Raw genomic sequence first — 27,612 nt, forward strand, 5'->3', positions numbered from 1 at the left:
GAATAACAGATACCCGGGAGTGAGTTACAGACTGGAATCTAATCGAGGGGTTCGGGGGGGTTTATATATAGAATAACAGATACCCGGGAGTGAGTTACAGGCTGGAATCTAATCGAGGGGTTCGGGGGGTTTATATATAGAATAACAGATACCCGGGAGTGAGTTACAGGCTGGAATCTAATCGAGGGGTTCGGGGGGGTTTATATATAGAATAACAGATACCCAGGAGTGAGTTACAGGCTGGAATCTAATCGAGGGGTTCAGGTGGTTTATATATAGAATAACAGATACCCGGGGGTGAGTTACAGGCTGGAATCTAATCGAGGGGTTCGGGGGGGGGGTTATTTGTGGAATAACAGACACCCAGGAGTGAGTTACAGGCTGGAATCTAATCGAGGGGTTCGGGGGGGTTTATATACAGAATAACAGATACCCGGGAGTGAGTTACAGGCTGGAATCTAATCGAGGGGTTCGGAGGGTTTATATATAGAATAACAGACACCCCGGGAGTGAGTTACAGACTGGAATCTAATCGAGGAGTTCGGGGGGGTTTATATACAGAATAACAGATACCCGGGAGTGAGTTACAGACTGGAATCTAATCGAGGGGTTCGGGGGGTTTATATATAGAATAACAGATACCCGGGAGTGAGTTACAGACTGGAATCTAATCGAGGGGTTCGGGGGGGTTTATATATAGAATAACAGATACCCGGGAGTGAGTTACAGGCTGGAATCTAATCGAGGGGTTCGGGGGGTTTATATATGGAATAACACATACCCGGGAGTGAGTTACAGGCTGGAATCTAATCGAGGGGTTCAGGGGTTTTATATATAGAATAATCGATACCCGGGCGTGAGTTACAAGCTGGAATCTAATTGAGGGGTTCGGAGGGTTTATATATAGAATAACAGATACCCGGGAGTGAGTTACAGGCTGGAATCTAATCGAGGGTTTCGGGGGGTTTATATATAGAATAACAGATACCCGGGAGTGAGTTACAGGCTGGAATCTAATCGAGGGTTTCGGGGGGTTTATATATAGAATAACAGATACCCGGGAGTGAGTTACAGGCTGGAATCTAATCGAGGGGTTCAGGTGGTTATTATATAGAATAACAGATACCCGGGAGTGAGTTACAGGCTGGAATCTAATCGAGGGGTGCAGGTGGTTTATATATAGACTAACAGATACCCGGGAGTGAGTTACAGGCTGGAATCTAATCGAGGGGTTCGGAGGGTTTATATATAGAATAACAGATACCCGGGGGTGAGTTACAGGCTGGAATCTAATCGAGGGGTTTTGGGAGGTTTATATATAGAATAACAGATACCCGGGGGTGAGTTACAGGCTGGAATCTAATCGAGGGGTTCGGAGGGTTTATATATAGAATAACAGATACCCGGGAGTGAGTTACAGACTGGAATCTAATCGAGGGGTTCGGGGGGGTTTATATATAGAATAACAGATACCCGGGAGTGAGTTACAGGCTGGAATCTAATCGAGGGGTTCGGGGGGGTTTATATATAGAATAACAGATACCCAGGAGTGAGTTACAGGCTGGAATCTAATCGAGGGGTTCAGGTGGTTTATATATAGAATAACAGATACCCGGGAGTGAGTTACAGGCTGGAATCTAATCGAGGGATTCGGGGGGGTTGATATATAGAATAACAGATACCCGGGAGTGAGTTACAGACTGGAATCTAATCGAGGGGTTCGGGGGGTTTATATATAGAATAACAGATACCCGGGAGTGAGTTACAGACTGGAATCCAATCGAGGGGTTCGGGGGGTTTATATATGGAATAAAACATACCTGGGAGTGAGTTACAGACTGGAATCGAATTGAGCGGTTCAGGGAGGTTTATACATCGAATAACAGATACCCGGGAGTGAGTTACAGGCTGGAATCTAATCGAGGGGTTCAGGGGGTTTATATATAGAATAATCGATACCCGGGCGTGAGTTACAAGCTGGAATCTAATTGAGGGGTTCGGAGGGTTTATATATAGAATAACAGATACCCGGGAGTGAGTTACAGGCTGGAATCTAATCGAGGGTTTCGGGGGGTTTATATATAGAATAACAGATACCCGGGAGTGAGTTACAGGCTGGAATCTAATCGAGGGGTTCAGGTGGTTTATATATAGAATAACAGATACCCGGGAGTGAGTTACGGCTGGAATCTAATCGAGGGGTTCAGGTGGTTTATATATAGAATAACAGATACCCGGGAGTGAGTTACAGGCTGGAATCTAATCGAGGGGTTCGGAGGGTTTATATATAGAATAACAGATACCCGGGGGTGAGTTACAGGCTGGAATCCAATCGAGGGGTTCGGAGGGTTTATATATAGAATAACAGATACCCGGGGGTGAGTTACAGGCTGGAATCTAATCGAGGGGTTTCGGGGGGTTTATATATAGAATAACAGATACCCGGGAGTGAGTTACAGGCTGGAATCTAATCGAGGGGTTCGGAGGGTTTATATATAGAATAACAGATACCCGGGAGTGAGTTACAGACTGGAATCTAATCGAGGGGTTCGGGGGGGTTTATATATAGAATAACAGATACCCGGGAGTGAGTTACAGGCTGGAATCTAATCGAGGGGTTCGGGGGGGTTTATATATAGAATAACAGATACCCAGGAGTGAGTTACAGGCTGGAATCTAATCGAGGGGTTCGGGGGGGTTTATATATAGAATAACAGATACCCGGGGGTGAGTTACAGGCTGGAATCTAATCGAGGGGTTCGGGGGGGGGGTTATATGTGGAATAACAGACACCCAGGAGTGAGTTACAGGCTGGAATCTAATCGAGGGGTTCGGGGGGGTTTATATACAGAATAACAGATACCCGGGAGTGAGTTACAGGCTGGAATCTAATCGAGGGGTTCGGAGGGTTTATATATAGAATAACAGACACCCCGGGAGTGAGTTACAGACTGGAATCTAATCGAGGAGTTCGGGGGGGTTTATATATAGAATAACAGATACCCGGGAGTGAGTTACAGACTGGAATCTAATCGAGGGGTTCGGGGGGGTTTATATATAGAATAACAGACACCCCGGGAGTGAGTTACAGACTGGAATCTAATCGAGGGGTTCGGGGGGGTTTATATATAGAATAACAGATACCCGGGAGTGAGTTACAGGCTGGAATCTAATCGAGGGGTTCGGGGGGTTTCTATATAGAATAACAGATACCCGGGAGTGAGATACAGGCTGGAATCTAATCGAGGGGTTCGGGGGGTTTATATATAGAATAACAGATACCCGGGAGTGAGTTACAGACTGGAATCTAATCGAGGGATTCGGGGGGTTTATATATGGAATAACACATACCTGGGAGTGAGTTACAGACTGGAATCTAATTGAGCGGTTCAGGGAGGTTTATACATAGAATAACAGATACCCGGGAGTGAGTTACAGGCTGGAATCTAATCGAGGGGTTCAGGGGGTTTATATATAGAATAATCGATACCCGGGCGTGAGTTACAAGCTGGAATCTAATTGAGGGGTTCGGAGGATTTATATATAGAATAACAGATACCCGGGAGTGAGTTACAGGCTGGAATCTAATCGAGGGTTTCGGGGGGTTTATATATAGAATAACAGATACCCGGGAGTGAGTTACAGGCTGGAATCTAATCGAGGGGTTCAGGTGGTTTATATATAGAATAACAGATACCCGGGAGTGAGTTGCAGGCTGGAATCTAATCGAGGGGTGCAGGTGGTTTATATATAGACTAACAGATACCCGGGAGTGAGTTACAGGCTGGAATCTAATCGAGGGGTTCGGAGGGTTTATATATAGAATAACAGGTACCCGGGGGTGAGTTACAGGCTGGAATCTAATCGAGGGGTTTTGTGAGGTTTATATATAGAATAACAGATACCCGGGGGTGAGTTACAGGCTGGAATCTAATCGAGGGGTTCGGAGGGTTTATATATAGAATAACAGATACCCGGGAGTGAGTTACAGACTGGAATCTAATCGAGGGGTTCGGGGGGGTTTATATATAGAATAACAGATACCCGGGAGTGAGTTACAGGCTGGAATCTAATCGAGGGGTTCGGGGGGGTTTATATATAGAATAACAGATACCCAGGAGTGAGTTACAGGCTGGAATCTAATCGAGGGGTTCGGGGGGGTTTATATATAGAATAACAGACACCCCGGGAGTGAGTTACAGACTGGAATCTAATTGAGGGGTTCGGGGGGGTTTATATATAGAATAACAGACACCCCGGGAGTGAGTTACAGACTGGAATCTAATCGAGGGGTTCGGAGGGGTTTATATATAGAATAACAGATACCCGGGAGTGAGTTACAGACTGGAATCTAATCGAGGGGTTCGGGGGGGTTTATATATAGAATAACAGACACCCCGGGAGTGAGTTACAGACTGGAATCTAATCGAGGGGTTCGGGGGGGTTTATATATAGAATAACAGATACCCGGGAGTGAGTTACAGGCTGGAAGCTAATCGAGGGGTTCGGGGGGTTTATATATAGAATAACAGATACCCGGGAGTGAGTTACAGGCTGGAATCTAATCGAGGGGTTCAGGGGGTTTATATATAGAATAACAGATACCCGGGAGTGAGTTACAGACTGGAATCTAATCGAGGGGTTCGGGGGGGTTTATATATAGAATAACAGATACCCGGGAGTGAGTTACAGACTGGAATCTAATCGAGGGGTTCGGGGGGTTTATATATGGAATAACACATACCTGGGAGTGAGTTACAGGCTGGAATCTAATCGAGGGGTTCGGGAGGTTTATATATAGAATAACAGATACCCTGGAGTGAGTTACAGACTGGAATCTAATCGAGGGGTTCGGGGGGGTTTATATATAGAATAACAGATACCCGGGAGTGAGTTACAGACTGGAATCTAATCGAGGGGTTCGGGGGGTTTATATATGGAATAACACATACCTGGGAGTGAGTTACAGACTGGAATCTAATTGAGCGGTTCAGGGAGGTTTATACATAGAATAACAGATACCCGGGAGTGAGTTACAGGCTGGAATCTAATCGAGGGGTTCAGGGGGTTTATATATAGAATAATCGATACCCGGGCGTGAGTTACAAGCTGGAATCTAATTGAGGGGTTCGGAGGGTTTATATATAGAATAACAGATACCCGGGAGTGAGTTACAGGCTGGAATCTAATCGAGGGTATCGGGGGGTTTATATATCGAATAACAGATACCCGGGAGTGAGTTACAGGCTGGAATCTAATCGAGGGGTTCAGGTGGTTTATATATAGAATAACAGATACCCGGGAGTGAGTTCCAGGCTGCAATCTAATCGAGGGGTGCAGGTTGTTTATATATAGAATAACAGATACCCGGGAGTGAGTTACAGGCTGGAATCTAATCGAGGGGTTCGGAGGGTTTATATATAGAATAACAGATACCCGGGGGTGAGTTACAGGCTGGAATCTAATCGAGGGGTTTCGGGAGGTTTATATATAGAATAACAGATACCCGGGGGTGAGTTACAGGCTGGAATCTAATCGAGGGGTTCGGAGGGTTTATATATAGAATAACAGATACCCGGGAGTGAGTTACAGACTGGAATCTAATCGAGGGGTTCGGGGGGGTTTATATATAGAATAACAGATACCCGGGAGTGAGTTACAGGCTGGAATCTAATCGAGGGGTTCGGGGGGGTTTATATATAGAATAACAGATACCCAGGAGTGAGTTACAGGCTGGAATCTAATCGAGGGGTTCAGGTGGTTTATATATAGAATAACAGATTCCCGGGAGTGAGTTACAGGCTGGAATCTAATCGAGGGGTTCGGAGGGTTTATATATAGAATAACAGATACCCGGGAGTGAGTTACAGACTGGAATCTAATCGAGGGGTTCGGGGGGGTTTATATATAGAATAACAGACACCCCGGGAGTGAGTTACAGACTGGAATCTAATCGAGGGGTTCGGGGGGGTTTATATATAGAATAACAGACACCCCGGGAGTGAGTTACAGACTGGAATCTAATCGAGGGGTTCGGGGGGGTTTATATATAGAATAACAGATACCCGGGAGTGAGTTACAGACTGGAATCTAATCGAGGGGTTCGGAGGGTTTATATATAGAATAACAGATACCCGGGAGTGAGTTACAGACTGGAATCTAATCGAGGGGTTCGGGGGGGTTTATATATAGAATAACAGACACCCCGGGAGTGAGTTACAGACTGGAATCTAATCGAGGGGTTCGGGGGGGTTTATATATAGAATAACAGACACCCCGGGAGTGAGTTACAGACTGGAATCTAATCGAGGGGTTCGGGGGGGTTTATATATAGAATAACAGATACCCGGGAGTGAGTTACAGACTGGAATCTAATCGAGGGGTTCGGGGGGGTTTATATTTAGAATAACAGACACCCCGGGAGTGAGTTACAGACTGGAATCTAATCGAGGGGTTCGGGGGGGTTTATATATAGAATAACAGATACCCGGGAGTGAGTTACAGACTGGAATCTAATCGAGGGGTTGGGGGGGTTTATATATAGAATAACAGATACCCGGGAGTGAGTTACAGACTGGAATCTGATCGAGGGGTTCGGGGATTTATATTTAGAATAACAGATACCCGGGAGTGAGTTACAGGCTGGAATCTAATCGAGGGGTTCAGAGGGTTTATATATAGAATAACAGATACCCGGGAGTGAGTTACAGGCTGGAATCTAATCGAGGGGTTCGGGGGGTTTATATATAGAATAACAGATACCCGGGCGTGAGTTACAGACTGGAATCTGATCGAGGGGTTCAGAGGGTGGGGGCTTATCGCGGGTTGTATCCTCACTTACCCACGGAGTTGATGTTGATGTAGGCCGAGTCCTGCCTGGCAGTTTTGATGTTTCTCACGATGCAGGTGTAGTTCCCGGCCTGCTCAGATGTCAGGCCGCTGATGTTGACTGAACTCCCTTGGTGCTGGGCCTGGCCATTGACGACCCAGGAGTATTGGGCGGGCGGGACAGAATCGGCCTGGCAGTCGAACCTCCCGCTCCTGCCCAGGATCACCTGGTCAGGGACCACGCAGTCGGAATTAAACTCCTTCTGAACCCTGGTAGATTCTGGCCCATCTGCAGCATAACGGAGACAAATGAAAGGCACACTCAAGTTACCAACTTGGAGAGAAAGATGGAAAGGAGCAAGATCCAGGCTTCAAAATGGTGAGTGGGAACAACTTGCATTTATGTAGCGCCTTTAACTTGGTAACACGTCCCAGGACGCTTGACAGGAACGTAAATCAGACAAAATTTGACACAGAGCCACACAACATAAGAACATAAGAAATAGGAGCAGGAGTCGGCCAATCGGCCCCACGAGCCTGCTCCGCCATTCAATAATATCATGGCTGATCTGATCCTAACCTCAAATCTAAATTCATGTCCAATTTCCTGCCCGCTCCCCGTAACCCCCAATTCCCTTTACTTCTCGGAAACTGTCTATTTCTGTTTTAAATTTATTTAATGATGTAGCTTCCACAGCTTCCTGGAGCAGCAAATTCCACAGACCTACTACCCTCTGAGTGAAGAAGTTTCTCCTCATCTCAGTTTTGAAAGAGCAGCCCCTTATTCTAAGATTATGCCCCCTCGTTCTAGTTTCACCCATCCTTGGGAACATCCTTACCGCATCCACCCGATCAAGCCCCTTCACAATCTTATATGTTTCAATAAGATCGCCTCTCATTCTTCTGAACTCCAATGAGTAGAGTCCCAATCTACTCAACCTCTCCTCATATGTCCGCCCCCTCATCCCCGGGATTAACCGAGTGAACCTTCTTTGTACTGCCTCGAGAGCAAGTATGTCTTTTCTTAAGTATGGACACCAAAACTGTATGCAGTATTCCAGGTGCGGTCTCACCAATACCTTATATAACTGCAGCAATACCTCCCTGTTTTTATATTCTATCCCCCTAGCAATAAAAGCCAACATTCCGTTGGCCTTCTTGATCACCTGCTGCACCTGCGTACTAACTTTTTGATTTTCTTGCACTAGGACCCCCAGATCCCTTTGTACTGCAGTACTTTCCAGTTTCTCGCCATTAAGATAATAACTTGCTCGCTGATTTTTCCTGCCAAAGTGCACAAGGAGATATTAGGACAGGCGACCAAAAGCTTGGTCAAAGAGGTAGGTTTTAAGGAGCGTCTTAAAGGAGGAGAGAGAGGCGGAGAGGTTTAGGGAGGGAATTCCAGAGCTTAGGGCCCGGGCAGCTGAAGGCACGGCCGCCAATGGTGGAGCGATGGAAATCGGAGGGGGGGGGAACGAGGGGCCAGAATTGGAGGAGCGCAGAGATCTGGGAGGGTTGTAGGTTAGCAGGGGAAAGAGTGATTCCGAGAAGATTAAATCCTTCACAGAAAAGTGGAGCATCAGCCAAGTGGGAATAAGGTCGGGGGTTCCAAAGAGAACAACCCCAGCCTATTCCAATCTTTCCTCATAGCTAAAATTCTCCAGTCCTGGCAACATCCTCATAAATCTCCTCTGCACCCTCTCTAGTGCAATCACATCTTTCCTGTAATGTGGTGACCAGAACTGTACGCAGGACTTAAGTGGTGGACTAACCAGTGTTTTATACAGTTCCAGCATAACCTCCCTGCTCTTATATTCTATGCCTCAGCTAATAAAGGAAAGTATCCCGTCTGCCTTCTTAACCACCTTATCTACCTGTCCTGCTACCTTCAGGGATCTGTGGACATGCACTCCAAGGTCCCTCACTTCCTCTACACCTCTCAGTATCCTCCCATTTATTGTGTACTCCCTTGCCTTGTTTGCCCTCCCCAAATGCATTACCTCACACTTCTCCAGATTGAATTCCATTTGCCAATTGAACTGTAAACCCCCCCTGTGACCCCCACCTGTGTGCCCACCCCCGCACCATCAGGTGAGAAGGGGGAGAGAATGATAAGCAGACAGTACTTACAGTAGACGGTGAGACTCTGGGTGTTGGAGCCTCTGCTGATGGCGTTCTCCACGTGACAGGTGTAGGAGCCCGTGTCCCCTCGTCTCACCTGCTGGATCGCGAGCACGCTGCCCGTAATGGCGACGCGGGTCGAGTTGGTCACGGCTGCGTTATCCTTCTCCCAGGTGAAGGTCATTCTGGTCCCACTGCGCACAGTGCAGGTCAGAGTGACTGAGGGCTGTCCCTCCAACACGTCAGCCGTGGAGACTGTGATGGACACGTTTCTGATTTGCTCTACATCAGAGAGACAAGAAAGCACGCACAGTCAGTTCCTTTAAATGGGCGCCTGCCCTCGTTCCTAGCAGAACGTTGCATCTCTACTGCGCCTTTCATGACCTCAAGACGTACCAAAGTGCTTTACAGCCAATTTTGGAAGTGTAGTCACTGTTGTAATGTAGGAAACGCGGCAGCCAATTTGCGCAGAGCAAGATCCCACAAACAGCAAAGTGATAAACAACCAGATCACCTGTTGGTTGAGGGATAAATATTGGCCCCAGGGCACGCTCCACTGCTCTTCTTGCAATAGCGGCCTTTTGGGATCTTCGACGTCCCACCTGAGAGGGCAGACAGGGCCTTGGTTTGACATCTCATCCAAAAGGTGGCACCTCCGACAGTGCAGCACTCCCTCAGTACTGGATTATGTTCTGGAGTGGGGCTCGAACCCACGACCTTCTGACTCAGAGGCTAAGATTGCTACCCCCTGAGCCACCACAGGCCCATAGGAATTGGATTAGGCCATCCAGTCCCGAAGCATATGGTGTTTGGTGTATGATTTGGGCGTCGCTGGCAAGGCTGGCATTTATTGCCCGTCGCTGGTTGCCCTGAGAAGGTTGGTGGGCGTTCACTGAATGGTAATCGGTCAGAGATCAAACCTCGGTAGGCTGACTACACTCACCCAGTGAGGGAGGTCCATGCTGGGTGGGGTACCAGAGGACGTGAGACAATGAGTTAGCCCCTTCAGAAAAAGACGGGGAGGGAGAGTGTGACACAGAGAAAGAAGGAAACATTTGCATTTCTGTAGCACCTTTTGTCAACCTCAGGACGTCCCAAAGTTCTTAAATACTTTTGAAGTGTGGTCACTGTTGTAATGTGGGAAACGCGGCAGCCACTTTGCGCACAGCAAGATCCCACAAACAGCAATGAGAGAACGACTGGATGATCTGTTTTTTAGTGATGTGGGTTGAGGGATAAATATTGGCCCCAGGACACCTCCCCCCTGCTTTTCCTTGAATGGTAGCCCTGAGATCTGACTGGGAGGGGCCCTCAGTTTAACGTCTCATCCGAAAGACGGCACCTCCGGCAGTGCAGCGCTCCCTCAGTACCGGCACTGCGAGCGTCGGCTTGGATCACGGGGCTCAAGTCTCCGGAGTTGGGGCTCGAGCCCACGACCTTCTGACTCAGAGGCCCGAGTGCTACCCACTGAGACGCCGAGAAGGTTGGGTGGGGAAGACAAAGATAGAGAGGTCGAAAGCTCACCGTAAACCAGCAGCGTCACAGCTCTGCTGCCGGGAGTCAGATTCACGCCCCCAGGAGACTCCATGCTTACGGTGTAGTCCCCTTCGTCTGCTCGGTTTGCGGAGGCGATGGCGAGCGAGCCATTGGGGTGCAGTTGGACTCGATCCACATACCGCGTGCCGCCTTTGACAATGAGTTGTGCTGGGAACCTGGTCAGGATGGTACCTCCGGTGGGATCTTTCCACTCCACGCGGTAAAGCTCGGAGGCGTTGGCGACTGAGAGGGTGGTGTTCCAACCTACTCCGGTCTGCACCGGGTTCCTCTCGACCACGATCGTGACCGAAACGGGCTCGGCGAGGCGAAAGAGCCAGGAAGCTGGAAGGCAGAAAGAACTTCCATTGATCGCAACAGCTGGGCAGTGGTTACCAAAGCCTGAAACAGCTGGCTGCTTTTATTCATACCATCATAGAACGATACAGCGCAAAAGGAGGCCATTCGGCCCATTGTGCCCGTGCCGGCTCTTTGGAAGTGCTATCCAATTGGTCCCAATCTCCCCCACCCCCCGCACTGCTCTTTTCCCATAGCCCTGCATTTTGTTCATTATCAATTCCCCTTTTGAAAGTTATTATTGAATCTGCTTCCACCGCCCTTTCAGGCAGCGCATTCCAGATCAGAACAACTCGCTGCGTAAAAAAAATTCTCCTCATCTCCCCCTCTGGTTCTTTCACCAATTATCTTAAATCTGTGTCCCCTGGTTACCGACCCTCCTGCCACTGGAAACAGTTTCTCCTTATTTACTCTGTCAAAACCCCTCATGATTTTGAACACCTCTATCAAATCTCCCCTTAACCTTCTCTGCTCTAAGGAGAACAATCCCAGCTTCTCCAGTCTCTCCACGTAACTGAAGTCCCTCATCCCTGGGACCATTCTAGTAAATCTCCTCTGCACCCTCCCGAAGGCCTTGACATCCTTCCTAAAGTGCGGTGCCCAGAATTGGACACAATGCACCAATTATATATTTTCACAACCTCAGGACTCCACTAAGCACTTAATACTTCTTGAAATGTCGTAATCCTGGCACAGTAAGATCCCATGAACAGTGATGAAATAAATAAGCAGATAATCTGGGTTTTTTTTAAGTGGCGTTGGTTGATCATTCTTCGAAACAGTGGCCGTGGGACGTCCCTCGTGAGAGGGGCAGAGGGGCCCTCTGTTTAACATCTCATCCGAAAGACGGCACCTCCAACAGTGCAGCACTCACTCAGTACTGGCGCTGGGAGTGCCAGCCTGGATTATGTACGCCGACCTCTCAGGAATGGGGTTTATGGAACCCGCGACCTTCTGAGTCAGAGGCGAGCATGCTAACCACTGAGCCAGGGCTGACACCTACGCACAAGGCCGGAAACAGAGGCCTATTTAATCCTGTTTAAACTGAACCCCTCAATTAAAATAACTCAGCTCAACATCATGGCAAAATTCAAATAATAAGCTCATTATCTTACCTTGTAATTTTAGGTTACGTGCTGTTGCTCATATAGCCTTTGAAGCTCCCCTGTATCATTTTTACTCTAGTCTTGCTACTGTGTTGATTCCCTCGGTTCCTATCTTACCTTCTTTCCCACTGCTTATTAATTTGCTGGCCTCTGTTACTCAGTCGCCCCTCTTCCCTGTACCCCTCGCTCTTCCTGCTCCTATCCATTAGCTTTTTAAAGAAGGACCTTACATTGCCAAAAACGCCTCAGGATGCCCCAAAGCAATTTGCAACCACTTTTTTGAAGTGTGGTCACTGTTGTAATGCAGGAAACGTGGCAGCCAATTTGTGCACAGCAAGATCCCACAAACGGCAATGTGATAACGACCACATCGTCTGTTTTTTTTAGTGATGTTGGTTGAGGGATAAATATCTGGGCCCAGGACACCGGGGAGAACTCCATCCCACCCACTGCTCTTCTTCGAAATAGTGGCCGTGGGGATCTTTTACCCGGGGGGGGGGGGGGTGGGGGGGCAGACTGGTTTAATGTCTCATCCGAAAGACGGCACCCCCGGCAGTGCAGCACTCCCTCAGCACCGCGTAGTCGGGACAACAGAGCTAAGTGGATAGGCGGCACAGCGGATCGTAGGGTGGGAGCAGGAATTTGTGGCAGCCCCCTTCTCCCCATCCCGTCAGTCGGGAGATTTTGGTCTTGTCTACACTCGCCCGAGTTGTGTAACACATTCCTGTGAAATTCCTCTGCTTGTCAGTTCATCGTAGGCGTTACTGTGTTTGCTTTAACTGGGCTCGACCCTCACTGATCGAGTGAACCAAGGGCTGTCAAATCAACATTATCAGCGACATTCATTCCTACACTTTACTGTATCATAGTATCATACAGCTGAGATGGAGGCCATTCGGCCCATCGGGCCTCTGCCGGCTCTTTGAAAGAGCTGTCCAATTAGTCCCACTCCCCCGGCTCTTCCCCCAAAGCCCTGTAATTTTTTTCCCTTCAAGTATTTATCCAATTCCCTTTTGAAAGTTATTATTCAATCTGCTTCCACCGCCCTTTCAGGCAGCGCATTCCAGATCATAACAACTCGCTGCGTAAAACAATGTTTCGTCATCTCTCGCCTCTGGCTCTTTTGACGATCACCTTAAATCCGTGTCCTCTGGTTACCGACCCTCCTGCCACTGGAAACAATTTCTCCTTATTTACTCGATCGAAACCCTTCATGAGTTTGAACACCTCGATTAAATCTCCCCTTAACCTTCTCTGCTCTAAGGAGAACAATCCCAGCTTCTCCAGTCTCTCCACATAACTGAAGTCCCTCATCCCTGGGACCATTCTGGTAAATCTCCTCTGCACCCTCTCCAAGGCCTGGACATCCTTCCTAAAGTGCGGTGCCCAGAATTGGACACAATACTCCAGCTGAGGCCTAACCAGTGTTTTATAAAGGTTTAGCATAACTTCTTTGCTTTTGTACTCTACGCCTCTATTAATAAAGCCCAGGATCCTGTATAGGTTTTTTAACAACTTGTTCTGACACCTTCAAAGATTTGTGTACATACACCCCCAGATCTCTCTGTTCCTGCACCCTCTTTAAAATTATACCATTTAGTTTATATTGCCTCTCCTCATTCTTCCTACCAAAATGTATCACTTCACATTTCTCTGTCTTCTACATATATTAATGCCGGGAATTTCCTCAGGGCTTCTCCTGATCGGCTGCTGGAATATTGGTGCAAGATCGGTGCAAAACCCAGCTAGAGGTCCATGAGAAATTCCTGATCTATGGGTGGTGTGTCTCTTGCTTTCCCTCCCTCTCTCTCTCCCTCTCTCTGACTCTCTCTCCCTCTCACTTTCCCTCTCTCCCTCTCCCTCTCCCCCTCTCTCTGACTCTCTCTTCATCTCTCTGTGTCTCTCTGCCTCTCTCTCTCTCTCTCGCTCCGTCTCTCTGTCTGTCTCTCTCTCCCTCTCTCTCTGTCTCACTTTCCCTCTCTCTCTCTCTCTCCCCCCTCACTCTCTCTGATTCTCTCTTTATCTCTCTCTCTATGTGTCTCTCTCCCTCTCTCTCTGACTCTCTCTCTCTATGTGACTCTCTCCCTCTCGCTCTCCCTCTCTCTCTGTCTGTCTCTCTCTCCCTCTCTCTCTGTCTGTCTCTCTCTCCCTGTCTCTCTGTCTCACTTTCCCTCTCTCTCTCTCCCCCTCTCTCTCTCTGATTCTCTCTTTATCTCTCTCTCTATGTGTCTCCCTCCCTCTCTCTCTGACTCTCTCTTTATCTCACTCTCCCGCTCTCTCTGTCTCTCTCTCTCCCTCTCTGTCTCTCTTTCTCTCTCTCGCTTTCTGTCTCCTTCCCTCTCCCTGTCTCTCTCAGCCTCTCTATCTATCTGTCTCTTCCCCCTCTCTCTGCCCCCCTCTCTGTCAGTCTCTCTCTCCTTCTCTTCCTGTCTCCTTCTCTCTCTGTCTGTCCCTCTCTCCTCTCTCTCTCTCTCTGTCTGTTTGCATCTCCTCTCTCTCTCTGTCTGTGGATATGTTGCTTTTTCATACTTATTGACTCTAGTTTTATGACTGCAAATATCTCATCGTGTCAGGAATTCACTGCGCCTATACTCATTCCCTGTCTCTAGTTTTTGTACCTCATTCATTCCCTGCCACTTTGATTCTCTTGTTCTCACACACAGGTCTGAGAGTTACACATTACCTATTAAGACAAACAGACAAGCCAGATCCTGCGTTGCTGCATGTCCCATGCTACTCTGAATTAAATGTGCTCCTTTCTGTCTCTGATTACAACTCGATCGATTGGTGTCTGTCTCGGAGTGTCTGAAATAAAATCAGAAGCATCAATTAACACATCGAAACTGATTGGTCACCACATTACAGTTCTGGTCACCGCATTACAGGAAAGATATGATTGCACTAGAGAGGATGCAGAGGAGATTTACGAGGGTGTTGCCAGGGCTGGAGAATTTTAGCTATGAGGAAAGATTGGATAGGCTGGGGTTGTTTTCTTTGGAACAGAGGAGGCTGAGGGGAGATTTAATTGAGGTGTATAAAATTATGAGGGGACTAGATAGAGTGGATAGGGAGGACCTACTTCCCTTAGCAGAGGGGTCAATAACCAGGGGGCATCGATTTAAAGTGATTTGTAGAAGGATTAGAGGGGAGCTGAGGAGAATTTTTTTCATCCAGAGGGTGGTGGGGGTCTGGAACTCCCTGCCTGAGAGGGTGGTAGAGGCAGAAACCCTCAACTCATTTAAAAAGTACCTGGATGTGCACTTGAAGTGCCGTAATCTACAGGGCTACGGACCAAGTGCTGGAAAGTGGGATTAAGCTCTTTTTCGGCCGGCACGGACACGATGGGACGAATGGCCTCCTTTTGTGTCGTAACCTTCTATGATTCTATGATTCTGTTACTAATTAATCACACACATGAAAACATACATCTGCCTGCCATAGGAGCATAGGAAGATAGGAACAGGAGGAGGCCATTCGGCCCCTCGAGCCTGTTCTGCCATTCAATCAGATCATGGCTGATCAGTATCTTAACTCCGTCTTGTTTCCATATTGCTTAATAGTCTTCCCAAACTAAAATCGATCAATCATCAGTTTTGAAATTTTCAATTGATCCCCGGCCTCAACAGCTTTTTGGGGGAGAGAGTTCCAGATTCCCACTCCCCTTTGTGTGAAGAAGTGCTTCCCGACATCTCCCCTGAACGGCCCGGCTCTAATTTTAAGGTTCTGCCCCCTTGTTCTGGACTCCCCCCCACCAGAGGAAATAGTCTCTCTCTATCTACCCTGTTAAATCCTTTAATCATCTCAAACACCTCAATTAGATCACCCCTTAATCTTCTATACTCAAGGAAACACCAAGCCTAGTCTGTGCAATCTGTCCTCATGATTAAACCCTTTTAGTAGCCGTCTGGTGAATCTGCTCTGCACCCCCTCCAAGGCCAATATATCCTTCCTGAGGTGCGGTGCCCAGAACCAACAGAGATAGGTCGAAACATCTGCTCCATCGACCTCCATGCCACCCATCTCCCAATGACCAAGCTTCCCCTTCCCGTCCTCATGCCTGCTGATATCACCAACGTCCACCTTAGTCCTCTGCCACTCCTTACAACCCACTGTTTGTCACTCCCCTTGACCGCCTCCATTGTCTCGAACTATTGGCCCAGCTCCAACCTACTGCTTCTCTCCGTGGCTCCCGAATATCTCCTTGCCACTCAACTTCCCGCTTGCCTCTTCCATTGTTCTTCGCTTGGACTCTCCGGCCCAGTTCCTTGCCCACCACCCCACCAACGCACCAAGATTGCCGTGGCCGAGATTACCAATGACCTGCTGTGGGACTACCATCATGATTCACTGTCCTTCCTCTTCCTCTTCAACTCCATTCTCCTCCACCTCCGTGACTCTCCCCTCTCCAGGCCTTCTTGTCCCGACATCCTCAAATGTCCTCTCCTTTGTCCGTCCGGTCATCTCCGGGATGCCCCAGGGCTCCGTCCTGGATCTTCTCCTGATTATTTACACACTTGCTCTCGCCAAACTCATCTTCGAGTGTGGCATTGGTTCCCACAAGTATGTCTGTCACACTCAACTCTATCTCTCTACCTCCACTGTTGACTCCAAGAATGTTGCCAAACTTTCGGAATGAGTCGAAATTACTTCCAGCTCAATGTCTGCAAAAACCAAAGCCATCTCTTTCAGCACCTACTGGCTCCGGCCCCATCAATCTCTCCAACGCCCCCTCAGGCATAACCTCCTTGTTGTTGTATCTTCACACTCTTTCCCTTGGAGAATAGTGCGAAGCTTTAACCGAGTTCCTCTCCAAGTCTCGCACCATCCCAACTGGGACATGTATCGGCCGTTCCTTCATCGTCGCTGGGTCAAAATCCTGGAACTGCCGTCCCTAACAGCACTGTGGGAGAATCTTCACCACACGGACTGCAGCGGTTCACCACCACCTTCTCAAGGGGCAACTAGGGATGGGCAATAAATGCCGGCCTCGCCAGAATGATACCGGGGCTAAAATTTATGAGGACAAGTTGCCAGACTAGGCTTGTCCCCTGAATATAGAAGATTAAGGGGTGATCTAATTGAGGTGTTTAAGATGATTAAAGGATTTTATAGGGTAGATAGAGAGAAACTATTTCCTCTGGTGGGGGGAGTCCAGAACAAGGGGGGCATAACCTTAAAATTAGAGCCAGGCCGTTCAGGGGTGATGTCAGGAAGCACTTCTTCACACAAAGGGGAGTGGGAATCTGGAATTCTCTCCCCCCAAAAAGCAGTTGAGGCCGGGGGGCCAATTGAACATTTCAAAACGGAGATCGATAGATTTTTGTCAGGCAAGGTTATTAAGGATTCTGGGATAAAGGCTGGGCGATGGAGTTGAGATACACAACGGCCATGATCTAACTGAATGGCGAAACAGGCTCGAGGGGCTGAACGGCCTCCTCCTGTCCCTGTGTTGCCAGGGGCAACTACATCCCGAGAAATAATTTTAAGAAACCATCACGCCATTTCCCTCTGGAGTCCTTTTCCAGAATAATTTGGCTTTGTAACTCTCTCCCAGCTGTTGAAATCCGTCAGTGACCTTCTACCTACCTTTTGTGCCTTCTGTCGCTCTCCGCCATTTGCTTCTGTTCACCGACTTGCGAAGCAGTCTGAAATGTTCCCTGATGCCCAGTAGGCATTGCCCTCGCCAACTTTCCACCCCCAAAAATGACTTAATTGGTAATCGGCAAAAGAACTAGAGGGGGAGATTAAGAGAGAGATTTTTTTACGCGGCGAGTTATGCTTTGCTGGAAAGGGCGGAGGAAGCAGATTGAATAATAACTTTCAAAAGGGAATTGGAGAAATACTTGAAAAGGGGAAAAAAAAATTTGCAGGGCTACGGGAAAAGGGCAGGTTTGAGTGGGAATAATTAAATCCCACTTCCAGAGAGCAGGCACAGGCACGATGGGCCAAAGGGCCTCCTTCTGTGCTGTCAGATTCTACGAACACTGAAACACCACAAGATAAAACCTGTCGGACAAGGTGTGATACACCTGAGATATTCACCTGTTCACACACCGAATGTCTGTCTGTGAAGCCCGTCTGCTCGGGGGATACGAGCACTTCCCTTGATGTCGATATTGATCGCAGTTGTGTGTCTATATGTGCGGGGATGCTCTGCATTCCCTGATCTCCCTCTGGAATCGTTGACTGTCTGGGAATCCAACTTGCTTGATGCAAACGTCACGGGTTTGCTCCGGGTCTGGACGCTTTGTGCGTGGATCATGAAAGCTGCAGCTCCGTATCCACTGCCCTGTGCGTGGAGAGAAACTTCTACAGACCAGGGAGTAGCAGCTTCAGTATTTGAGGAATGCGGAATTGTTGGGGGACAGGTTTATTACAGGAAGAGGCTGACAGCAGTTTATCCCGACTGGTTAAAAGGCCATCAGCATTCTGGAGAATATCTGCGTCAAGCAGCCGTTTGAAAGGTTAAAGTTCAGGCTAAAAAAGAGTCTGAACCAGATTTCCTGCTTCCCCCAAGATGGGCAGTCGAATTACGCAAAGCCCTGCGGGTTATCTCCTCCATCCCCAGATTGTAAGGGACGAGATGATTGACTTCAGGTAGCATTAGCGTGGGTTCAGGGCAATAGGTTTTCGATTCTGATTCTCCCGGGGGGGTTGAGGGCAGTGAGTCCCTACCCGCTCCTGATTTAGAGACCGCTGGGAGAACTGGGAGCCTTCTTGGCCGCGATGCCCCCCACAGTCGAACAGCTGGTTAACCCGACCTCAGCGAGAGCGAGCACCTTCAGGGGGAGAAGAGGATGAAATTAAAAGAAATTCCTGGGGGCCGATTATTTTAGGTAGGCGACGAGCTGCATTCCTGTGGCAGCCGTTCAGTGCCAGGAGTGTGATCAGGCAGCCCTTTGGTGTGGAGTGAGTGGGGTGTCAGCCGAGGTGGGGGGGAACCTGGAAAGGAGAGGCTCATGGGGGAGGGCGAGGGTCTTAAGGAGGTTTTTGAAGGCTGGGAGGGAGGTGCCAAGGGGAGAAGTTGAGGGAAAATAAGAATTTGCATTTATATAGCGCCTTTCACCATCTCAGGACGTCCCAAAGTGCTTTACAGCCAATGAAGTACTTTTGAAGTGTAGTGACTGTTGTAATGTAGGAATTGTGGCACTCAATTTGCGCACAGCAAGCTCCCACAAACAACAATGTGATAATGACCAGCTAATCTGTTTTAGTGATGTTGGTTGAGGGATAAATACTGGCCCCAGGACACCGGGGAGAACTCCCCCCGCCCCCCCTCCCTGCTCTTCTTCCAACAGTGGCCGTGGGATCTTTTACACCCACCTGAGAGGGGCAGACGGGGCCCTCGGTTTAACGTCTCGTCCGGAAGACGGCGCCTCCGACAGTGCGGCACTCCCTCAGTACCGGCACTGCGGAGTGCTGGGCCTGGATTATGGGGCTCGAGTCTCTGGAGTGGGGGCTCGAACTCCGGTCGCACAGCCACGTGGTTGAGTCTTACCAGATTTTGGAAGTGAGCCCCTCAGTTGTATCAAACCCACTATGTTTGCTGGAGAAATTATTTCATGAAGCGTTTGAAATGTGGTTTGAGATGGAATGTGTTTTCAGCGTGATCGATACTCAGTGAGATTGAAAAACATAATGAGGATCCCGTTCGACCGGTTGCTAGCTCACAGTATTACCTGTTCTCCTCTTTGACCCACTCAGATGGCCTCTGACCTGCGGTGGGGCCCACTCAGTCTTTATTCCGGGGACCCCGCCTCGTCAGCGGAGAAAGATGCTGCATCTGGCCACGGGGAGAAATGGGGGGGGCCGGGAGGGGGTTGATTGAATCGCACAATGGCGTAAAACGAACGCCTCCGTTTTCTGTGTTCAAATCCAGCTCGACTTTCCGAAATCGGTAGCTTCCTGCTGCAGGTATACTCCACCCCTCTGTCCTTAAAGGGGCCACGCCTGCTTCACTCAGCATTTTCTGCCTTTGTTTACATCCGCACAAGGTAGAGTATTTGATGTAAATTGCCAGATTATAACACGGAGTTTTTTTAATCTGTTGTCTCTTGCTTTTTTTTTGCAGTTTCGGCCATGGATTGTGGACCCTGCAAATTGCCCCGGAGTAAACCAAACTGAGGAAATCTGTAACACAACTTAGATCAGTAAAGATATCTGTCTGTACACAGAGACACAGACACACACACATATACACAGACACAGACACATACAGACATATACACACAGACACAGACACACACACATATACACAGACACAGACACACACACATATACACAGACACAGACACACACACATATACACAGACACAGGTACACACAGACACACATGCATATACACAGACACAGACACATACACACATATACACAGACACAGACACATACAGACATATACACACAGACACAGACACACACACATATACACAGACACAGACACACACACATATATCCCGACACAGATACACACAGACACACATGCATATACACAGACACATACACACAGATACACAGACACAGACACATACACACATATACACAGACACAGACACACACACATATACACAGACACAGGTACACACAGACACACACACACATATACACAGACACATACACACATATACACAGACACAGGCATACACACATATACACAACACAGGCACCTTTACACATATACACAGACATAGATACACACAGACACACACACATATACACATAGACACACACAGGCACACACACATATACACAGACACAGGCACACACACATATACACAGACACAGACACACACGCATATACACACATATGCACAGACACACAGACACACACACACATATACACAGACACACAAACAGACACAGTCACACACACATACGCAGACACACGCACACATATACACAGACACACAAACAGACACAGTCACACACACATACGCAGACACACGCACAGACACACACACAAACACACACATACAGACACAGAGCGACACACACACATACAGAGAGAGAGACACACAGGCACACACACAGACACATATACACATACACACACACACATACATACTGGCGCGCACACACAGATATAGGGACACACACATACACACACAGACACATAGAAACACACACATACACAGAAAACACACACACACACACGTTTTACTACGTTAAAGGCGCTATATAAATGCAAGTTGTTGTTGTTGACATGAAGAACACAGCAACAGGAGGAGGCCATTCAGCCCCTCGAGCCTGTTCCGCCATTTAATGAGAGCATGGCTGATCTGTATCTTAACTCCATTTACCCACCTTGGTTCTGTAACCTTTAATCCCCTCACCCAACAAAAATCGATCAATCTCAGTTTTGAAATTTTCAATTGACCCCCAGCCTTGACAGCTTTTTGGGGGGAGAGAGTTCCAGATTCCCACTCCCCTTTGTGTGAAGAAGTGCTTCCTGACATCACCCCTGAACGGCCTGGCTCTAATTTTAAGGTTATGCCCCCTCGTTCTGGACACCCCCCACCAGAGGAAATAGTTTCTCTCTATCGACCCTATCAAATCCTTCAATCATCTTAACTGTCCACTAGCTTTTAGTGACTTCTGTACCTGGACCCCTAAATCTCTCCGCTCCTCCACAGTTCCGAGCTTCTCGCCATTGAGAAAATACTCTGATTTATCTTTCTCAGGTCCAAAGTGGATGACCTCACACTTTCCCACATTGAACTCCACCTGCCACGGACTTGCCCACTCACTGAATCTCTCAATGCCCCTTTGTAACTTGCTGCTCCCGTCTACACTATTTACTGTGCCTCCTAACTTAGTGTCGTCAGCAAACTTGGAATTAAGGCTCTCCATTCCTTAATTGAAGTCATCAAGAAATATAGTGAAAAGCTAAGGCCCCAGTGCAGACACCACTAGTCACTTCCTTCCAATTTGAGTACATTCCCATTATCCCTATTCTCTGTCTCCCACCTCTGAACCAATTCCCTATCCATTGTCTCTAATTCCATGCTCTCTCATTTTTGTTAAAAGTCACTTGATGGAACCTTATTGAATGCCTTCTGGAAGTCCATATAACTAACATCCATGGACACTCCCTCATTTGCGAACAAGAGAGAGTCTAACCACCTCCCCTTGACATTCAATGGCATTACCATCGCCAAATCCCCCACCATCAACATCCTGGGGGTCACCATTGACCAGAAACTTAACTAGACGAGCCATATAAATACAAGAGCAGGTCAGAGGCTGGGTATTCTGTGGCGAGTGACTCACCTCCTGACTCCCCAAAGCCTTTCCACCATCTACAAGGTACAAGTCAGGAGTGTGATGGAACACTCTCCACTTGCCTGGATGAGTGCAACTCCAACAACACTCAAGAAGCTCGACACCATCCAGGACAAAGCAACCCGCTTGATTGGCACCCTAAACATTCACTCCCTTCACCACCGGCGCACTGTGGCTGCAGTGTGTACCATCCACAGGATGCACTGCAGCAACTCGCCAAGGCTTCTTCGACAGCACCTCCCAAACCCGCGACCTCTACCACCTAGAAGGACAAGGGCAGCAGGCGCATGGGAACAACACCACCTGCACGTTCCCCTCCAAGTCACACACCATCCCGACTTGGAAATATATCGGCCGTTCCTTCATCGTCGCTGGGTCAAAATCCTGGAACTCCCTTCCTAACAGCACTGTGGGAGAACCTTCACCACACGGACTGCAGCGGTTCAAGAAGGCGGCTCACCAACACCTTCTCAAGGGCAATTAGGGATGGGTAATAAATGCTGGCCTCGCCAGCGACGCCCACATCCCGTGAACGAATAAAGAAAAAGTTACCTCAAAAAATTGAACGAAGTTTGTTGGACATGATTTATCCTTTACCAAGGGTCAAAGAACCACTTAGTGGGTCATAGTCGGGAACTTGGCTTAAAGGCATTACTTGCGGGCGTAGATTAGGCAGCGGTGAGGATAGACAAAGGCACAGGCGAGCATGAGGTGGTAGTGGACAGCGTGGGAAATCTACTTGGGGGGCAGGAGAGGCGACAGGAGTGGGTGTCAGACCAGAGGCCTGATTGCTACAGGCCTGAGGCCTTGTGAGGCCTACCTTGAAACAGGAGCTGGGGAGGCTGAATCAGAGGCAAATATAGCAAATAAATAAACTTGAACACCACAGCCAGGCAGGATGGAGATAGTGTGACGGCAAAAATGTGACAAGAAGCGTGACAGGAAGTAAGCGTTACAGTTACAGGAAGTGGTGGAGCTGGGAGATTTATTTCAGAAGCTAGCTCCGCAGAGCTGCCGAGTGGCCAGGGGCATAGGAACAAGAGGAGGCCGCTCAGCCCCTCGAGCCTGTTGCCCCCTTTCAATCAGATCATGGCCGATCAGGTCCTACAACTACACTGTGACAGTTGACATAGCAAAATAGAATGGGGAATGTTGACATAGAAATTTACAATAAAGAAAAAAAGAACGTGCATTTCTACAGCACCTTACACGACTTCAGGACATCCCAAAGTGCTTTACAGCCAATGAAGTGTAGTCACTGTCGTAATGTAGGAAACGCGGCAGCCAATTTGCGCACAGGAAGATCCCACAAACAGCAATGAGATGAATAACTGGATAATCTGTTTTAGTGATGTTGGTCGAGGGATAAATATTGGCCGCAGGACACTGGGGAGAACTCCCCTGCTCTTCTTCGACACAGTGGCCCTGGGGATCTTTCACATCCACCTGGGAGGGGCAGACGGGGCCTCGGTTTAGCATCTCATCCGAAAGACGGCGCCTCCAACAGTGCAGCACTCCCTCAAGACTGGCACCGGGGAGCGTCGGCCTGGATTCAGGGCTCAGGTCTCTGGAGTGGGGGCTCGAGCCCATGACCTTTGGACTGGAAGGAGAGGGTCAGACCGACTGAGCCACTAAAAACGGACAGAAAAGCATGTCAAAAATTCAAGTTAGCAGGAAGTAAGGATTGTGGCTGGGGAATGTGTGTCCTGTTGGTTGTCGGTCAGTCTCCGTGCCCACAAATTCTCCTCAAAAAAGGCGTGCTATTCAATCCAGGATGTTTTATTCAACATCATTGAAGCATAAATGAATGGGGAAGTTACCGAGTGTTGTGATAGCAAAAAAAAACGGTGAATCATCAAGGCAGTGATTAAAAGCCATTAAGTGTGGGTTTTAAAATAGTGCAGAGTTCAGGAGGAAGTGAAGTTTGAGGGGGATGAACAATTTCACAGGGAGGGAGGGAGGGATGAGTGAAGAGCAGGAGACTGGGCGATGAGTCTGGATTTCAACACAGTGAGGATGCTGGGAGGAGGGAGAGGGAGTGTGGGGCAGGGAGGAGGGAGAGAGTGAGGGACGGGGCGGAGGGAGTGTGGGATGGGGAGGAGGGAGAGATTGTGGGACAGGGAGGAGGGAGTGTGGGAGGTGGAGGAGGGAGAGATTGTGGGACAGGGAGGAGGGAGTGTGGGAGGTGGAGGAGGGAGAGATTGTGGGACAGGGAGGAGGGAGTGTGGGAGGTGGAGGAGGGAGAGAGTGTGGGACAGGGAGGAGGGAGAGACTGAGGGATGGGGAGGAGGGAGAGAGTGAGGGACGGGGAGGAGGGAGAGAGTGAGGGACGGGGAGGAGGGAGAGAGTGAGGGACGGGGAGGAGGGAGTGAGTGAGGGACAGGGAGGAGGGAGAGAGTTAGGGACGGGGAGGAGGGAGAGAGTGAGGGACGGGGAGGAGGGAGAGAGTGAGGGACGGGGAGGAGGGAGAGAGTGAGGGACGGGGCGGAGGGAGAGAAGGAGGGACGGGGAGGAGGGAGAGAGTGAGGGACGAGGAGGAGGGAGAGAGTGAGGGACGGGAAGGAGGGAGAGAGAGTGGGACGGGGAGGAGTGAGAGAGTGAGGGACGGGGAGGAGGGAGACTGAGGGATGGGGAGGAGGGAGAGAGTGAGGGACGGGGAGGAGGGAGAGAGTGAGGGACGGGGAGGAGGGAGAGAGAGTGGGACGGGAGGAGGGAGAGAGAGTGAGGGATGGGAGGAGGGAGAGAGTGAAGGACGGGGAGGAGGGAGAGAGTGAGGGACGGGGAGGAGGGAGTGAGGGACGGGGCGGAGGGAGAGAAGGAGGGACGGGGAGGAGGGAGAGAGTGAGGGACGAGGAGGAGGGAGAGAGTGAGGGACGGGAAGGAGGGAGAGAGAGTGGGACGGGAAGGAGGGAGAGAGAGTGGGACGGGGAGGAGTGAGAGAGTGAGGGACGGGGAGGAGGGAGAGAGTGAGGGACGGGGAGGAGGGAGAGAGTGAGGGACGGGGAGGAGGGAGAGAGTTGGACGGGGAGGAGGGAGAGAGTGGGACGGAGAGGAGGGAGAGAGTGAGGGACTGGGAGGAGGGAAAGAGTGAGGGACGGGGAGGAGGGAGAGAGTGAGGGACGGGGAGGAGGGAGAGAGTGAGGGACGGGGAGGAGGGAGAGAGTGAGGGACGGGGAGGAGGGAGAGAGAGTGAGGGACGGGGAGGAGGGAGAGAGTTGGACAGGGAGGAAGGAGAGAGAGTGGGACGGGGAGGAGGGAGAGAGTTGGACGGGGAGGAGAGAGAGAGTGGGACGGAGAGGAGGGAGAGAGTGAGGGACGGGGAGGAGGGAGAGAGTGAGGGACGGGGAGGAGGGAGAGAGTGAGGGACGGGGAGGAGGGAGAGAGTTGGACGGGGAGGAGGGAGAGAGTGGGACGGAGAGGAGGGAGAGAGTGAGGGACGGGGAGGAGGGAGAGAGTGAGGGACGGGGAGGAGGGAGAGAGTGAGGGACGGGGAGGAGGGAGAGAGTGAGGGACGGGGAGGAGGGAGAGAGTGAGGGACGGGGAGGAGGGAGAGAGAGTGAGGGACGGGGAGGAGGGAGAGAGTGGGGGACGGGGAGGAGGGAGAGAGTGAGGGACGGGGAGGAGGGAGAGAGTGAGGGACGGGGTGGAGGGAGAGAGTGAGGGAAGGGGAGGAGGGAGAGAGTGAGGGACGGGGAGGAGGGAGAGAGTGAGGGACGGGGAGGAGGGAGAGAGTGAGGGACGGTGAGGAGGGAGAGAGTGAGAGACGGGGAGGAGGGAGAAAGTGAGGGACGGGGCGGAGGGAGAGAGTGAGGGACGGGGAGGAGGGAGAGAGTGAGGGATGGGGCGGAGGGAGAGAGAGTGAGGGACGGGGAGGAGGGAGAGAGTGAGGGACGGGGAGGAGGGAGAGAGTGAGGGACGGGGCGGAGGGAGAGAGAGTGAGGGACTGGGAGGAGGGAGAGAGTGGACGGGGAGGAGGGAGAGAGTGGGACGGGGACGAGGGAGAGAGTGAGGGACGGGGAGGAGGGAGAGTGAGGGACGGGGAGGAGGGAGAGAGAGTGAGGGACGGGGAGGAGGGAGAGAGTGAGGGATGGGGAGGAGGGAGAGAGTGAGGGACGGGGAGGAGGGAGTGAGGGACGGGGAGGAGGGAGAGAGTGAGGGACGGGGAGGAGGGAGGGAGTGAGGGACGGGGAGGAGGGAGAGACTGAGGGAGGGGCGGAGGGAGAGAGTGAGGGACGGGGCGGAGGGAGAGAGTGAGGGACGGGGCGGAGGGAGAGAGTGAGGGACGGGGAGGAGGCAGGGAGTGAGGGACGGGGCGGAGGGAGAGAGTGAGGGACGGGGAGGAGGGAGAGAGTGAGGGACGGGGCGGAGGGAGAGAGTGAGGGACGGGGAGGAGGGAGAGAGTGAGGTACGGGGAGGAGGGAGAGAGTGAGGTACGGGGAGGAGGGAGAGAGTGAGGGACGGGGAGGAGGGAGAGAGTGAGGGACGGGGAGGAGGGAGAGAGTGAGGGACGGGGAGGAGGGAGAGAGTGAGGTACGGGGAGGAGGGAGAGAGTGAGGGACGGGGAGGAGGGAGAGAGTGAGGGACGGGGAGGAGGGAGAGAGTGAGGGACGGGGAGGAGCGAGAGAGTGAGGGACGGGGAGGAGGGAGAGAGTGAGGGACGGGGCAGAGGGAGAGAGTGAGGGACGGGGCGGAGGGAGAGAGTGAGGGTCGTGGCGGAGGGAGAGAGTGAGGGACGGGGTGGAGGGAGAGAGTGAGGGACGGGGCGGAGGGAGAGAGTGAGGGACGGGGTGGAGGGAGAGAGTGAGGGACGGGGCGGAGGGAGAGAGTGAGGGTCGGGGAGGAGGGAGAGAGTGAGGGACGGGGAGGAGGGAGAGAGTGAGGGACGGGGTGGAGGGAGAGAGTGAGGGACGGGGAGGAGGGAGAGAGTGAGGGACGGGGCGGAGGGAGAGAGTGAGGGACGGGGAGGAGGGAGAGAGTGGACGGGGAGGAGGGAGAGAGTGGACGGGGAGGAGGAAGAGAGTGAGGGACGGGGAGGAGGGAGAGAGTAAGGGACGGGGAGGAGGGAGAGAGTGAGGGACGGGGAGGAGGGAGAGAGTGAGGGACGGGGAGGAGGCAGGGAGTGAGGGACGGGGCGGAGGGAGAGAGTGAGGGACGGGGAGGAGGGAGAGAGTGAGGTACGGGGAGGAGGGAGAGAGTGAGGTACGAGGAGGAGGGAGAGAGTGAGGGACGGGGAGGAGGGAGAGAGTGAGGGACGGGGTGGAGGGAGAGAGTGAGGGACGGGGAGGAGGGAGAGTGTGAGGTACGGGGAGGAGGGAGAGAGTGAGGGACGGGGAGGACGGAGAGAGTGAGGGACGGTGCGGAGGGAGAGAGTGAGGGACGGGGAGGAGGG

General features: G+C 50.7%; 1 protein-coding gene across 3 annotated transcripts in view; it reads right to left on the reverse strand.

Annotated features, from left to right (window-relative positions):
• LOC137306176 (carcinoembryonic antigen-related cell adhesion molecule 6-like) overlaps window positions 1-19,738 on the reverse strand; it is a 38,329-nt gene extending 18,591 nt beyond the window's left edge. The window contains exons 1-5 of one of the 3 annotated variants that reach the window (XM_067975250.1): window positions 19,625-19,738; window positions 14,629-14,750; window positions 10,474-10,827; window positions 8,959-9,231; window positions 6,842-7,117 (exon numbers count right to left, since the gene is read on the reverse strand). In XM_067975250.1, coding sequence (XP_067831351.1) covers window positions 6,842-7,117; window positions 8,959-9,231; window positions 10,474-10,827; window positions 14,629-14,677 — 952 coding nt within the window. In that variant the 5' untranslated portion in view covers window positions 14,678-14,750; window positions 19,625-19,738. Of the gene's footprint in view, window positions 1-6,841; window positions 7,118-8,958; window positions 9,232-10,473; window positions 10,828-14,628; window positions 14,751-17,987; window positions 18,271-19,624 lie in introns of those variants that run through there. The other 2 variants (XM_067975249.1, XM_067975247.1) reach the window with 2 other exon arrangements.
• Between the last annotated feature and the right edge of the window lie 7,874 nt (window positions 19,739-27,612).

The sequence above is a fragment of the Heptranchias perlo genome, chromosome 42, assembly GCF_035084215.1.
Source record: "Heptranchias perlo isolate sHepPer1 chromosome 42, sHepPer1.hap1, whole genome shotgun sequence".
Taxonomy (NCBI): Eukaryota; Metazoa; Chordata; class Chondrichthyes; order Hexanchiformes; family Hexanchidae; genus Heptranchias; species Heptranchias perlo.